This window comes from Callithrix jacchus, chromosome 22, assembly GCF_049354715.1.
Source record: "Callithrix jacchus isolate 240 chromosome 22, calJac240_pri, whole genome shotgun sequence".
NCBI classification, from domain to species: domain Eukaryota; kingdom Metazoa; phylum Chordata; class Mammalia; order Primates; family Cebidae; genus Callithrix; species Callithrix jacchus.
In genome coordinates, this window is record NC_133523.1 from 6,785,033 (window position 1) to 6,800,442 (window position 15,410).

A 15,410-nucleotide genomic window follows, 5' to 3' on the forward strand; every position below is an offset into this window, starting at 1 on the left:
CAGGCATGAGTCAGACACAGTTTTAACAGGCAGTACCATCACAACCAACCACATGTTCCTTCTTCTCTTGGCTGCCCCCCAAGACCCACATGCAGGACTCACTTGCTGGAATTCATCGTGTACCCAGAGGGACACTCGGGGAGGCACTTGTTGTTGTGAATGACGTACTGGTAGCAGCTCTGCCTCTGCGAATTCTTGCATTTGTAGTGCAGGTCCTGGCAGAAGCTGAAGTTCACGCAGCGCCAGTCCTGGAACTGGTAGTACGGGGGCGGGCAGGAGTCCACACACCTGCCGTCCAGGTAGTAGTTGCGGCAGGCCACGCACTTGGTGGGGTCGCCGGGCTCAGAACAGTTGCCCAAGCACTCACTATGGCAACAGAGGCCTTCCGCGGTACAGCCGTGTGACTTACAGATGGTCGGGCAAACTGGAGAGAGAGAGGGGGAAGACAAAATAGAACAGCTGGTCAGTGGCTTTGTCTAATTCCTGTCTGCCTATGCAGCAGTTCTGAATCAGACAGTGAAAGCCAAGCAAAACACTAACAATAAAAACGGCTCTTCTACATCACTAGCCACGTGCCAGAGCCATCTATTCACTGGTTTAAGCCTCCAAACGACTGGGGTGCCCGTAAATGTTTAACTGCTGCCTGGGGGAGGGGGACAGAGGGGCCCAGATTTATATAGCATTTGCTAATTTCCATGGTGTAAATATTCCTGCCAGTGGTGGGTTTCAGGCTACCAACATGTTATTACCAAACCAGAGCTGGCACGAGACACAGAGCAGCATTCTTCTAAATAGTATCGATAAGTAAATACAAAGTATGCCCACGATCGACGCGAAAGTAGTAAATAACCTCAACAGCATGAATGACAGGAACGCATCCTATGATATTAGGAGGTGGTAAGTTGAGTATTCATCATTTTTTAAACCTTTAAACACCTTCAATTTTAAAACCTTTGATATTAATGTAATTTGTTTAATTGTAGGTTTATGTAATTTTTATGAATATCTATGTTTAACAAGTAGCTCAAAAATGGCCTGGAAATTTCACCATTGGCTCTAGCAAGCCAACTCCAGCATGCTGCTGCACCCCACATATGAAGTAGATATACTGTTATCTCGTTTAAAAAAAAATTCTTACAAAAAGGGAAACTGAGGCACGGGGAGATTAAGTAACTTGCCCCCAAACCACTGATTGCTTTGACAGATACTTGCTTGCATTAAGCTAGACACTGAAGTCACTATGGGGGAAGAGGTGGCTGCAGACCCTGCCTTTGGGAGCACAAGGTCTAATGGAGACCTGTGAATTACTGAAACATGCAAATGTGGCCGGATGCGGTGGCTCGTGCCTGTCATCCCAGCACTTTGGGAGGTCGAGGCGGGTTGATCACCCGAGGTCAGGAGTTTGAGACCAGCCTGGCCAACATGGTGAAACCCCGTCTCAACCAAAAATACAAAAATTAACCAGATATGGTAGTGCGCGCCTGTAATCCCAGCTACTCGGGAGGCTGAGGCACGAGAATCACTTGAACCCTGGAGGTGCAAGTTGCAGGAAGAGCCGAGATCATGCCACTGTACTTCAGCCTTGGTAACAGAGCCAGACTCTGTCTTAAAACAAAAACAAAACAAAACCAAAATAAAAGAAAGAAAGCTGGGGAGTGTTCTTTACCCCAAATCCTCAGACTGTGAGTATCAGCACAGTGGATCCCACTGGCCAGACTCAGGGAACAGAAGTGGCCCCAGAAGCTACATCCATATATGAGCAGCACAGTCCGATGGAACTTTCTGCAATGACGGAAAAGTTCTCTCTCCGGCCATCCGACACAGTAGCCACTTCTCCCCTGTGGCTACCGAATGTGGTCAGTACAACTAGGAAATCCAATTTTTTTTTAATTGTGGTAAAACACACATAGCATACAATTCACTCCTGTAATCACGTGTACGTGCATAGCTCAGTGGCATTACACACTTTCACATGGCTGTGCAATCACTGCCACCACCCATCTCCAGAACTTTCTCATCTTCCCAAAGAGAAGCTCTGTCCCCCTGAAACACTCACACACACCCTCCTCCCCAGCTCCTGGCACCTCCCATTCTACTTTCTGTCTCTGTGAATCTGACGACACTAGGGACCTCCTGTAACTGGAATAATATGGGATTTATTCTTTGTTATTTATTTTGAGATGGAGTCTCACTCTGTCACTCAGGCTGGAGGGCAGTGGTTAGATATCAGCTTATTGCAACCTCCACCTCCTGGGTTCAAGGAATTCTTGTGCCTCAGCTTCTGAGTAGCTGGGATTATAGGTGTCCACCATCACGCCTGGCTAATTTTGTCGTATTTTTAGTAGAGACAGGGTTTCACCACGTTGGCCAGGCTGGTCTCGAACTTCCGCCGGCCTCGGCCTCCCAAAGTGCTGGGATTACCAATGTGAGCCACCATGCCTGGCCTAGCTGTACAATTTTACATTCCCATCAACAGTGTACCAGGGTTACAATTTTTACCAAGGAACCAAACTTTTAACTGCATTTCATTTTAATTTCAGTTTAAAATTTTAAAACAAGTTTTAAATTGATACAATAATATTTTACCTATTTATGGGGTATATGTGATATTTTATCACATGGATAAAATGTGTAATGGTTTCTTTTGTGTGTGTGTGTGATGGAATCTGGCTCTGTCCCCAGGCTCTGGGAAGCAGTGACACGATCACTATCCTCAGTCTCCTGGGCTCAGGTGATCCTCCCACCTTGGCCTCCTGAGTAGCTGAACTATGAACATGCTCCACCATCTCCAGCTAAGTTTTTAATTTTTTGTAGAAACGGAGTCTCCCTATGTTGCCCAGGCTGGTCTTGAACTCCTGGCTCCAGCGATCTTCCCAAATTGCTGGATTACAGGCGTGAGCCACCGTGCCTGACACAGTTCCAATATTAATTAGCCACAGATGACTACCATCGCCCACACTAGACAGCACAGGCATAGAGAATAAAACCAGACTCCCTACAGGCTTTGTGGGTCTAATCCCTGCCAGTCTTGCTAAATCCTTCTCCCAACCCCAGGCAGCAGCCATGCTGGCCTCCTTTCTGCTCCCCCCACCCACATACATCCAGGCTCAGCCCTGCCTTAGGACCTTGCATAAGCTGTCCTGGCTGGAGCACCCTGGTCCCTTGTCCCCTCATGACTGGCTCCTTTGCACCCTTCAAGTCTCGACACCTTACACAGACCTTCCCTGATCTCTCCAGCAGAAGTTGCCCCTCCTCAATTCATGAGCTAACACATTATCTCATTACATTTTCCTTATGGCACGGATCACTCTTGAAAATTATCTTGGGGCCGGGAGCAGTGGCTCACGCCTATAATCCCAGCACTCTGGGAAGCTGAGATGGGCAATTACTTGAGGTCAGGAGTTTGAGACCAGCCTGGCCAACATGGTGAAACCCCATCTCAACTAAAAATACAAAAATTAGTCAGATGTGGTGGTGCACACCTGTTATCCCAGCTACTCGGGAGGCTGAGGCAGGAGAATCACTTGAACCTAGGAGGCAAAGTTTGCAGTAAGTCGAGATTGTGCCACTGCACTCCAGTCTGGGCGACAGAGTGAGACTCCATCTCCCAAAGAAAGCGGAGGATTGTTAATAAGAGTCCTTTGTTTCCTTCTTACAGTTGTTGCAAAAAATAAACAGGATGTCAGTAACACATCAGATTCTTTGATACAGACATTTTTAGGCTTGATAGAAATTAGCGACAAGGGGTACCTATAATTATCATAACTATCAACATCATTAGCACTGGTCTGTCTGTGGGAACCTTTGGGTTGAAATTCAATTGAAGGAAGCAATCTACAAAGCAGACAACAATTATCTGGGGCCCACGGAGTCCCAGCGCTCTGGCAAGGACACACACTAGGACAGGAAGGGGCTTGTTTCCTGGGCTGGAGCCACTTCAGAGGGTCATCAATGGCCTTGACAAAACCTCTCAAACACATAAGCCTTCCGGCCTAGACAATGCAAAGAAGAAAAATTACCCAACCATTGCAAACAAGGCCAGAGGCTGCAAGACTGCCATCCTGTGAGAGAGCGATCCTATGTTACAGCCCTGTCTGGCAGGTCCATTTGAGCTCCTTCATTCTCCAGGATAGGAGTTGGTCAACTTTTTCTGTAAAGGACCACAAGCAAATACTTGAGGCTTTGCAGGATACATGGTGTCTGTTGAAACTACTCAACTCCGCCATGATGCATGATAGCAGCTACATGCAGTACGTACATGAAGAGGGATGGCTGAGTCTAATAAGTTTATTTATATATATAAAAAAGGGATGAATTCATATCTTTTGCAGGGACATGGATGAAGCTGGAAACCATCATTCTCAGCAAACTAACACAGAAACTGAAAACCAAACACCACATGTTCTCACTCATAAGTCGGGGGGCGTTGAACAATGAGAACACATTGACACAGGTGGGGAACATCACACACCGGGGCTTTTCATGGGGTGAGGGGCTAGGAGAGGGATAGCATTAGGAGAAATACCTAATGTAGATGACGGGTTGACGGGTGCAGCAAACCACCACGGCACGTGTGTACCTATGTAACAAACCTGCATGTTCTGCACATGTATCCCACAACTTAAAATATAATAATAAAAAATAAACGAAAGCCAGCAATAGGCCAGATAGTTTACCAACCTGCTCTGGTGAAATGTACCTGTAATTTATTTATTTTATTTTATTTTTGAGACAGAGTCTTGCTCTGTTGCCCAGGCTGGAGTATGGTGGTACAATCTCCTCTCACTGCAACCTCTGCGTCCCGGGGTTCAAGTGATTCTTCTGCCTCAGCCTCCTGAATAGCTGGGATTACAGGTACCTATCATCATGCCAGGATAATTTTTGTATTTTTAGTAGAGATGGGGTTTCACTGTGTTGGCCAGGCTGGTCTGACTTCAAGTGATCTGCCCACCTTGGCCTCTCAAAGTGATGAGATTGGAGGCGTGACCCACTACACCCGGATGATTTTACTATTTCTATTAGGGCCTAGACTCGTGGAAATTAGTGCTAACCTACAGACAGATATGCTGCAAATTATTTTCATCTCAGAGAAGAGATCATCTCAGCTGGGCATGGTGGCACATGCCTGTAATCCCAGAACTTTAGGAGGCTGAGGCAAGCAGATCACTTGATATTGGGAGTTCGAGACCAGCCTGACCAACATGGAGAAACCCCATCCCTACTAAAAATAAAAATTAGCTGGGTGTGGGGGCGTGTGCCTATAATCTCAGCTACTCAGGAGGCTGAGGCAGGAGAATCTCTTGAACCCCAGGAGGTGAAGTTTACAATGGGCCAAGATTGTGCCACTGCACTCCAGCCTGAGAGGCAGAGTGAGACTCCAACTTAAAAAAAAAAAAAAAAAAAAAGAAAGAAAGAAAGAGAGAGAAAGAGACACACACACACAGGAAAGAAAGAGAAAAAAAAGCCACTCGGGGTGGCCACTGCTGCTGGGAATACCTTGGTGGTGACTGAGTGACCCCAGCCTTCTGGAAGAATGGCTCAGCAAAACCTGAGCTATCTGAAATAACAAGAAGAAACTGTTGTTGATTTTTAACCTGTAAATTCTCTTAGAATTTGGTTTCCCCGAAATGAATTATTTGCTTTGCGATGCTTGTTACTTACTCTATCGATTATATTTGAGAAAATGAAGAATAACGTGAAATGCTGAGATGTCACTTGTAACTCTGGCTCTGCTGAGCTGCAACTTGTAACTTTGGCTCTGCTGAGCTGTTCTGGTAAAAACAGGAACTCTGTGAAAGGGACTAACTACATAGCTTGACTGCCAGAGAGAGATGACAGCGTGTAATGGGCTTCTCATTGCAGAAAGCCTATACACAGACGTGTAATGGAGAGGCTCATTACCCAGATGCCTTTCCCAGGAAAGGGATATTGATTAGGGCCCTGGAACAGAATGCGACCCTAATGGAGAGCCTATAAATGGACACATGAGGGGCGTCTGTCTCTGTGGTTGAGATAAGGATGTAAAAGTCCTTCTCCCACTGCTCCTCCAGGCCTGCATGGAGGCCCCTCCTCTTGTAGCTTTGTGGTCAGGCTGGTTGTCCTGTGTCAGATCCTGTTCCCCCTGCAGCTGTGAGCCCAATATGTTCTTGCTGACAATCATAAGTTTATGTTTAACCTGCGATCTTGCTAAGGTGTATAATTTCTATGCTGACACACAGAAAGTTATCTTTATATTGTTCTGCTTTTATAATATCACGTGATTCTTGTGCGCCAGTTTTGGCAAATGTATTCTTTTTGCATAATTATCACTGAAACGTTGTGTAACCTCGCTCCCCCTCCCCTATTGAAAGAGCATAATAAAAAACTGAGGTTTTCAAGGGAACCTTAGACATCCATGGAGCGGCTTTATGTGGTGTCTCCCCGGCCCAGCTTTAAGGAAAACTTTCCTTGTCTCTCTTTCTTTTTGACCAACCACACAATCACTTTGAGAGATCTTAAACCCATGTTGATATGTTGGGAGCTGGTCTTTCCAATACACTGCGCCTCCTAGCTGAGCGGGAGCCCTCTAAACTGGCGCTAGATGTTCCCAAATACTCTTGCTCCCCATGCTGGTTCCTCTGAAAATGAATTGTTGGAGAGAACGTGAAAGACTCCACATGAAAATCAAGAGCCTGTCAGGTGCAGTGGCTTGAGCATATCATGGCACTTTGGGAGGCAATCGTGGGAGGATCACTTAAGTCCAGTAGTTCAAAATCCGTCTGGGCAAAAATAGCCAGACCCTGTCTCTACAAAAATAAAAAAAAATTAACCAGGTGTGATGGTGCATGCCAGTAGTCCCAGCTACTTGGGAGACTGAGATGGAAGGATGGCTTGAGCCCAGGAGTTTGAGGCTGCAGTGAGCTGTGACTGTGCCACTGCACTCCAGCCTGGGTAACAGAGAAAGACACTATCTCTAAAAAGAAGAAAGAGACAGAGAAAGGAAAGAGAGAGAAAGAAGGAGGAAAGGAAGGAAGAAGAGAGAGAAAAGAAAGAAAGAAGTGAAGGAAGGAGAGAGAGACAGAAAAGAAAGAAGGAGGGAGGGAGGGGGAGAAAGAAAAAGAAAGAGAGAAGGAAAGAAATAAGGAAAGATAAAGAAAGAAGAAAGAAAAGGAAGAGAGTGAAAGAAAATGAAATGAAAGAAAGAAGAAAAGAGACAAAAAAGAAAAAAACAGAGAAAGAAAAAAGGAAGAAAGACACAGAGAGAAAGAAGAAAGAAAAAAGAAAGGAGAGGGAAAGAAAGAGAAAGAAGGAAAGAAAAGAAAAAGAGAGATAAAGAGAAAGAAGAGAGAGAAAAGATAGAGAAAAAACAAAGAAGACAGAAAGAAGGAAAGAGAGAAAGAGAAAGGAAAGAGAGAGAGAAAGAAGCAAAGAAAAGAAAGAAGGAAAGAAGGGGAAAGTCACAAGCATCCCAGGTCATGACACCAGCCCAGGTCATAGCCACAAACCAGCGGCTTCTCCTGGTGAGACAGACCGCAAAGTGAAGACAGTATGAGAGCCATGTGTCATGCAAGATATGAGCCAGCCCCAGAGGAGGACGGGGTTGACTTTCCTCTAACTGTGTCCCTGACCTGACCCCCCACATTGATACTTATAGCCCGAGTGTCGGTTCCTGCCCAGATACTGGTTTGGGATAGGTACAGTCAGCAGCCCAGGCTGTGTCTGCCCAGGAAGACAGCAGACTTTCAGGAAAATGCCAAGCCACCCGGGAGCTGTCACCGCTTCACACCTGCACGCACGTGCAAGCTGTGTGTGTAGGGAACATCTCCCCAGACCTCCTCTCTCCAAAAATGCAAGTTCTGTGTCCATCCGTCTTCTCCCCTTCAGAGCCACCTTGAGCTGCTGGTCCCAATTTCCCCCCAATTCTCCCTAAATGTCCCAAAAGCTCCTGGGTGAGCAAATAGAAGTGACCATCACCTTCCTGAAACATCCACCTGCCAGTGGCTTTTTCACTATACACTGCTGAGAGATCAGAGGCTCAAAGCTAAATAAATCGATGGAGGGAAAAGGAGATTGCTGCCAGAGTTCTCCAGTAGACCCGCCCAAGGCAAAACAATGTCCCAATGTCCCCAATAAAAGACACCTTCCCCAGACAGGATCCACAGAAACACCAGTTTGCTTCAGGGAGCAAATCTTCCTTTGCTTTTCGGTTCAAAGCAAAGGAAGGAACGTGGCACGGAGAGGCAAGTGCAATTTGAAGCAGTATTGCTGCTCCTTGGAATTTCCCTGCGGACAACAGAGGCAATGTACATGTTGATGCCTGGACGGGGATATTCTTTGCCCTCTCAGACCTGAGCCATTTGTGTTTACAAGAGCAAAAGACAGAAAACAACTTAAAGATCCAACATAGAAGACTGGGTAAATAAATTCCTGTGGGTCAGGGAGGGGGGATCAGACGCAGCTGTGGAAACGGAGATTGCTCTGTGCACTGTGAAGTTGGAATCGCTACTCAGATAGCATTCACTTGAAAAACATCAAGGTGAACCACGCCCTCTAAAGAGTCTAATTCATTTGTGGAGAAGGGAAAAAGACATATATAGTGGGAATACAAATGGGATGGCTGCTCTGGAAAACAGTTTGGGCATTTCTCTCTTGCTTGCTTTCTTTCTTTGGAAAACAGTTTGGCAAGTTTCTCTTTCTCTTTCTTTCTTTGGCAATTTTTATTTCTCTCTCCTTTCTTTCATTCTTTCTCTTTCTTTGATGATTTTTATCTTTCTTTCTTCTCTCTTTCTTTCTCTGGTGATTCCTTCCTTCCTTCTATCCTTCCTTCCTTCCTTCCCTCCCTCCTTCCTTCCTTTCTCATGTGTTGCCCCAGCAGTCCATTCTTTCTTTCCTTCTCTCTTTCTCTCTCTCTCATTGTGTGGCCCCAGTTCTAAAGTAGCTGGATTACAGGGATGGGCCAGCCCACTCAGCTCACATTTTTGTAATTTTTTTGTAGGGATGGAGTCTTGCTTGGTGCCCAGGCTAGTCTCGAACCTGACCTCAAGCGATCCTCCCACCTTGGCCTCACATTGTGCTCACAGGTGTCAATCACTGTGCCAGGCAGTTTCTTATAAAGTTAAGCATACGGGCCAGGCATGGTGGCTCACGCTTGTAATCCAGCACTGTGGGAGGGCAAGGCGGCCGGATCACCAAAGGTCAAGAGTTCAAGCCCAGCCTGGCCAACATAGTGAAACCCCCTCTCTACTACAAATACAAAATTAGCTGGGCATGGTGGTGGGTAGTCCCAGCTACTCAGGAGGCTGAAACTGTAAATCTCTTGAACCCAGGAGGTGGAGATTGCCGTGAGCACAGATCGCTGGGTGCTATTGCATTCCAGCCTGGGCGACAAGAGCAAAACTTGATCTCAAAATAATGATAATAATAAAATCAAATCAAAATAAAGATAAGCATATGGGCCAGCATGGTGGCTCACACCTGTAATTCCAGCATGCTGGGAGGCAGAGGCCACAGGATCATATGAGTTCAGGAGTCTCTACTACAAATGCAACACGTAGCCAGGCGCGGTGGTGCACTCCTGTAACGCCAGCTAGTTTGGAGCCCGAGGCAGGGGAATCGCTTGAACTCAGGAGGGAGAGGTTGCAGTGAGCTGAGACTGCACCACCGCACTCCAGCCTGGGCAATAGAGAGAGACTCGGTCTCAAAAATAAATAAATAAAATAAAAATAAAGTTAAGCATATGCTTCTTATCCTTACCACATAACCTGGAAATCTCATTCCTAGGGTTTTACCCAGGTAAAATGGAAACGTGTTCATGCCAAAACCTGTATTTGAACGCTGATAATGGCTGCATTCATAATCACTCAGAACTAGAAACAATTCAAATGTCCCTCAGCTGGGGAATGGATACACCGGCACATCCATACAAGGAAACACCACTCAGCAATAAAAAGAAATTAAATGCTCATCCCATAACAGCATGGATTATTTTTCTTTTTAACATGGAATCTCACTGTCACCCAGGCTGGAGTGAAACAGTGCAATCTCAGCTCATTGCAACCTCTGCCTCCTGGGTTCCAGCAATTCTCCTGCCTCAGCCTCCTGAATAGCTGGGATTACAGGCACCCACCACCATGCTCGACTAATTTTGGTATGTATATACATACATATTTGGTAGAGATGAGGTCTCACAGTAATGCCCAGGCTCGTCTTGAACTCCTAGGCTCAAGTGATCTGCTCTCCCCAAGCTCCCAAACTGCCTGGATCATAGGTATAAGCTGTAATGCCCAGCCTGGAAATACATTTTTTTAAAGCCTCTGCTAGACAATAAACAATCTTATTGATTAGTTACATGATTCTACTCCCAAATATTCTAATAATGACCACTTAAAACAGCTGACAGCCACCGGTGAGAGCTTTTACAAAGCTTATCTTAAAGCTTATCTTTGCCAACTGGGTGTGGTGGCTCATGCCCATAATCCCAGCACTTTGGGAGGCTGAGGCAGGCAGATCACTTGATGTCAAGAGTTTGAGACCAGCCTGGCCAACATGGTGAAACCCTGTCTCTACTAAAAATACAAAAATTAGCCAGGCGTTAATCCCAGCTACTCGGGAGGCTGAGGCAGGAGAATCGCTTGAACCCAGGAGGCGGAGGCTGCAGTCAGCGAAGATGGTGCCACTGCACTCTAGCCTGGGTGACAGAGTGAGCCTGCTACTCAAGAAAAAAAATTCCAAACTTGTGAAAGACAGAAAACTGAGCAACTGTGCAGACTAAGGAGTCAGCAGCATTCAAAAGCAAAGTGTGATCCTAGATTGGAACCTTCAACTAGGAAAAAAAAAATCTACGTAAGGCAATATTGAGACAACTGATAATTATAGAAGACATTGGATCAAAAGACTATCAATATTAATTCCCTGATTTTGACCATGGTACCAGTACCCTCACTGTATATGAGAACTTACTTTGTTTTCTTTTTTGAGACTAAGTCTCGCTCTTCTTGCCCAGGCTGGAGTGCAATTGCATGATCTCGGCTCACTGCAACCTCCACCTGCCAGGTCCAAGAGATTCTCCAGCCTCAGCCTCCTGAGTAACTGGGATTACAGGCCCACACCACCACACTCGGGTAATTTTTTTTTTTTTTTTTTGTAGAGACGGGGTTTCTCCATGTTGGCCAGGCTGGTCTCGAACTCCCGAGCTCAGGTCATCTGCCTGCCTTGGCCTCCCAAAGTCCTGGGATTACAGGCGTGAACCACTGCGCCCGGCCTGAGAACTTTCTTAGAAAACATCCACTGAAGAATTAAGCTATATATATCATGCCTGCAACTGACTCAAATAGTTCAGGGAAATAAATGTATATAAGGTGTGTGCATATCTGTATTAGAGAGGTAATGGAACAACTAGGATAAAAGGTAAACAATTGATCGATCTAGATATAATCTTGCAATTTTTCTGTAAGCTTGAAACTACATCAAAAACAAAAAGCGACCAATTTATCCAAAGCAAGGTTAAAAGCCAGAAAAATGGCAGATGAGATGCAGTGCTGTGTTGTTAAATGACTCGCGAACAAAAATGCAGTCACTCGACACTTTTTTCTTTGCCTCCCTTTTTAAGTTGAAATCAGTTGGGGTTTTCCTTAATTAAGAAGATATGTGGTAAAAACAAAACAGAAAACACAGAAACCACCATTAAATGATTCCATAGTCCCACATGTTAATAACATTTTGTTACATTGTTTCCAGAGCCTGTCGTTTAAAAAAAAAGAAAGAAAGAAAGAAAAAACACTCAAGATTTATGATTCAAAAATTACTGCTTTCCAGAAATTTCCAAAAGGAACAGTTGCGTCATGGGCCTGCTGGTACATTCACCACAGGGCCCCGCGGCTCTCCCTATGAGTGTGAATTTTATAAACTCCTTAAAGTAATTTATTTTGTTTCCATTCAAGGCCTTTCTCTCCCACACTTGCCCGAGACCCTGACCTCAGAGGTTCGAGTCCCCAGAGCCAAATTCCTCTCCTTGGAATCTAGTAAATGATTTAATGGCGGAGGGGCAGGGGTTGGGGGCAGGCAAAGGGGTGAACTTTTGACAGCTGGGTGGTCAGCAGCCACGACCGCAGGAGCGCTTGTCCTTGAAAAGAGGAAGCGCCCTCTTTCCTTACCTGACAATATCGCCCAATGCGCGCGGATGCCTTTGGAATCCAACCGCGCAGCTCTTTGGAGACATACGGCGCGTGCAGAGGCTACAAAGAGAACGCAGTCCCGGGGGCCTTCCCACTTTGGGAGTCGTCGGCTTGCTCTTTCCAAGAGAGAATGAGTAAGTAAGCCAGCGAATGAGTGAGTGGGGCGAGAGTGAGTCCCTGTGGACCCTCTGCATGCTGCGGATGTCTTCGGAGAAATACCGCGCACGTAGAGGCCCGGAAAGAGACGGGGTCCCAGGGGCCTCCGAGCTACCTCCCTAGAACAGCCCCAGGATTGGTCGGTTCCAGAGTAGGAATGTGGGAGTGGGTCTGTGTGTGTGTGTGTGTGTGTGCGCGCGCGCGCGCGCGCGTGTGTCCCCATGGTGGGAGTGGGAATGTGTGTCCATGATGGGCGTGTGTGTCTGCAAGTGTGTGTGTGTCCACGGGGACGGGGGAGGGAACCCTGGGCAGTCAAGGCTCCGCCCTCTCGAGCTAGAGGCCTTGGCACAGCACAAAGGCAGGGGCGCGCTCCGCTCCGGGGAATCCAGGCCAGGCAGTGGCGGCGGCCACAGAGCCGCCCTCGCGCTCAGCCAATGGGCGGGCGTGCTGCCGCGGCGCTGGCCCCGCCCCCGGGTGTGCGAGGTCTGGGGGCCCAGCTACCCCGACTCGCTATCTGGCAGTGGCCGCCTTTAGGCGGTTGAGGCCAGAGGAGGGGGCGCTCTGGGAGGGCCCCTCGTGGCCGCAGACCCTGAAGGGCGAGCCTGCCACGGTTGGACCTTTGGAAAAAGCTAGGGAAAAGGAGAAACCGAGCGTGCAAGGGCGCATCAAGCATGCACCGGGGTGGCTGAGGCTGCACGCGGCGCTGGGCGTGTGCCCGGGAGGAGATCGGGTCACTGCGTGGCAGTGCCCGGGACGGCCGAGGGGCGCCCTGACCCCAGGCCTCCCTCGGGAGGAGCCCACAAAGGGGCAGCGGCTCACGAGGGTCACACAGCAGAATTCCCCGCATTGCAGGGGGTAGGGTCCGCACCTCTGGACTCCCCCGGGCCAGTGCATCCTGTATTCTCACCCACCACTCACCCAGAAAAACGAGAACCATACTCACAAATACAGTCTTAAAATCCACAGGCTGGCTACGTTTTTGGGGTGACCTCCAGCCCAGTGTTCCCCATGCATTTGAAAACTTGTGTGTCCCCAGTGAATTTGCAGTTCCAGTAAACCAAGGCAGCAAGTGCACATTCTCATTTAACATTCAGCCCCATAAATACACTTTTTTTGGTGGGGGCAGGTGTTCTCACTGTCGCCCCAGGTTGAAGTGCAGTGGTGTGATCATCCCTCACTGCAGCCTCAAACTCCTAGGCTCCAGCCATCCTCCCACTTCAGCCTCCCGAGTAGCTGGGACTACAGGTGTGCATCACTATGCCTGGCTAATTTTTTCTATTTTTTTGTAGACATAGGGACTCACTATGTTGCACAAGCTGGTCTAGAACTCCTGGCCTCAAGTGCTCTCCTGCCTCAGCCTCCCAAAGTATTGGGATTACAGGCATGAGCCTCTGCCCCAGCCTGAATACACTTTAAAATGTGTATTCTGTTTGCAGCACACATGGTGTTACACTGTGAGTTATGTTTATCTGTTCCCTACCCCAGGACACCCAGATCTGGCACCCTCTTGGCATTGGAATGCAGAAATGGATGGAGACCCCCTCCCTGCCCTTCCAGTATGCACAAGATACGTACCTCCCACGAAGGGAAGGATGGTGTATGTCTTGCTTATTACAACATCCCAGAGCCATACACACAGTAGGTGCATAATAAATCTTATAGAAAAAAAAATGCAATGGGGTGGTGGGGGGGTTAGGTGACTGTTGCTTTATCACAGCAGAGGCAGAACAGTACGCGCAAATGTGTGAATCACTCAGGCTGCGTTCAGAGAACTATAAACAGTTCAGAGTTGATGAAGGGCAAAGTACAGGGTGAGAGGAACAGAAGATTAGACCAGAGAGGAAAGACAGGGAGCCAAGGGGCTTGGACTTTACCCCAACAGAGATGCCAAAGAAAGATGCCAGGCAGAAAGAACATCATCAGATTCATACTTGGGGGTCACTTTTCTAGCTTATGGTAGATGGATGAGGAAGGTGAGAGGCAGAGGAAACAGAAAAGAAGAGGCTGACTTCTGAAGCCATCAGGGAGGTGGAATTGTTGGGACTTATCTACTGGATCATGCCCAAGTTTCCACCTGGGGCAACTGGATATGACTCGTGAGAGAAACAGCAAACTGAAAAGACAGGTGCTCAGATGTGGACAATCTGGGTTTGAGGTGTGGAGTTCAAGATATAGAGGCTGCTCTTTGGAGGCTGAGGTGGGAGGATTGCTTGAGCCTAGGAGTTCAAGACCATCTTGGACAACATAGCAAGACCTCATCTCTTTAAAAATAATAATAATAATAATTAATAATTAGCTGGGCATAATGACACACGCATGTAGTTCCAGCTACTTGGGAGGCTGAGGCAGGAGGATTGCTTGAGCCTAGGAAGTTGAGGCTGCAGTGAGCTAGGATTGTGCCACTGTACTCCAGCCTGGGTAACACAATGAGACCTTGTCTCAACAACAACAACAAAAAAAAACATGTCTACATAAAAAATGGTTGTGTTTGTGATTACCTCAAACCACCCTGGCTTGCTCCAGAAAGCTACTTGCAGTAAGGTGCAAAAAAACCCTGCTTGTTGGGGACATTTTGGAAGTGTTTTTTTTGTTGTTGGTTTTTCTCATTCATGTAGGTAATACACATTTTATGTAATTTAGTACAGGCGTAACTTTTTAAAGGTTGTTGAGTTTCAACTTACTTATATTTCCTGCTTTTTGAGTCCATATACACTTTATAGGCTATTTAGAAATTACTGATCATGAGAGAGTGCAGCGTATGAGAGATAGGCATAGCTGTTCTCTGAGGCAAATTCAGAGCCTCAATTTCTGGTAAAAAAAAAACAATCTAAATAAAAGTAACACTTAAATCAGTAAATGAAGTTATTTTTAATATTTCCAAAATTGTTAGTAGAGCTGTCTTTACAATTTTCTATGGATTTAAATGACATCTGTTTTGTTTTGCTGCCTTCCTGCCCTTCACCCACATTTGGCATTTCTCCCCAGGCTATCCCTCCCCAGCTCCCCGCCCCGCTGTCCCTCCCCATTCCCGCCAATAGACCCCGATGTGTAGTACTCCCTTCCCTGTGTCCATGTGTTCTCATTTTTCCTCATGACCGAATC

At 46.9% G+C, this 15,410-nt stretch overlaps 1 protein-coding gene across 14 annotated transcripts in view; it reads right to left on the reverse strand.

Moving 5' to 3' along the window:
* INSR (insulin receptor) overlaps positions 1-15,410 on the reverse strand; it is a 160,557-nt gene that overhangs the window by 61,512 nt on the left and 83,635 nt on the right. For 8 of the 14 annotated variants that reach the window (XM_035286301.3, XM_035286299.3, XM_035286302.3 and 5 more), the window contains exon 3: positions 103-424. In XM_035286301.3, the coding sequence (XP_035142192.2) occupies positions 103-424 (322 nt within the window). Of the gene's footprint in view, positions 1-102; positions 425-12,131; positions 12,588-15,410 lie in introns of those variants that run through there. The other 6 variants (XM_078360360.1, XM_035286305.3, XM_078360359.1 and 3 more) reach the window with 1 other exon arrangement.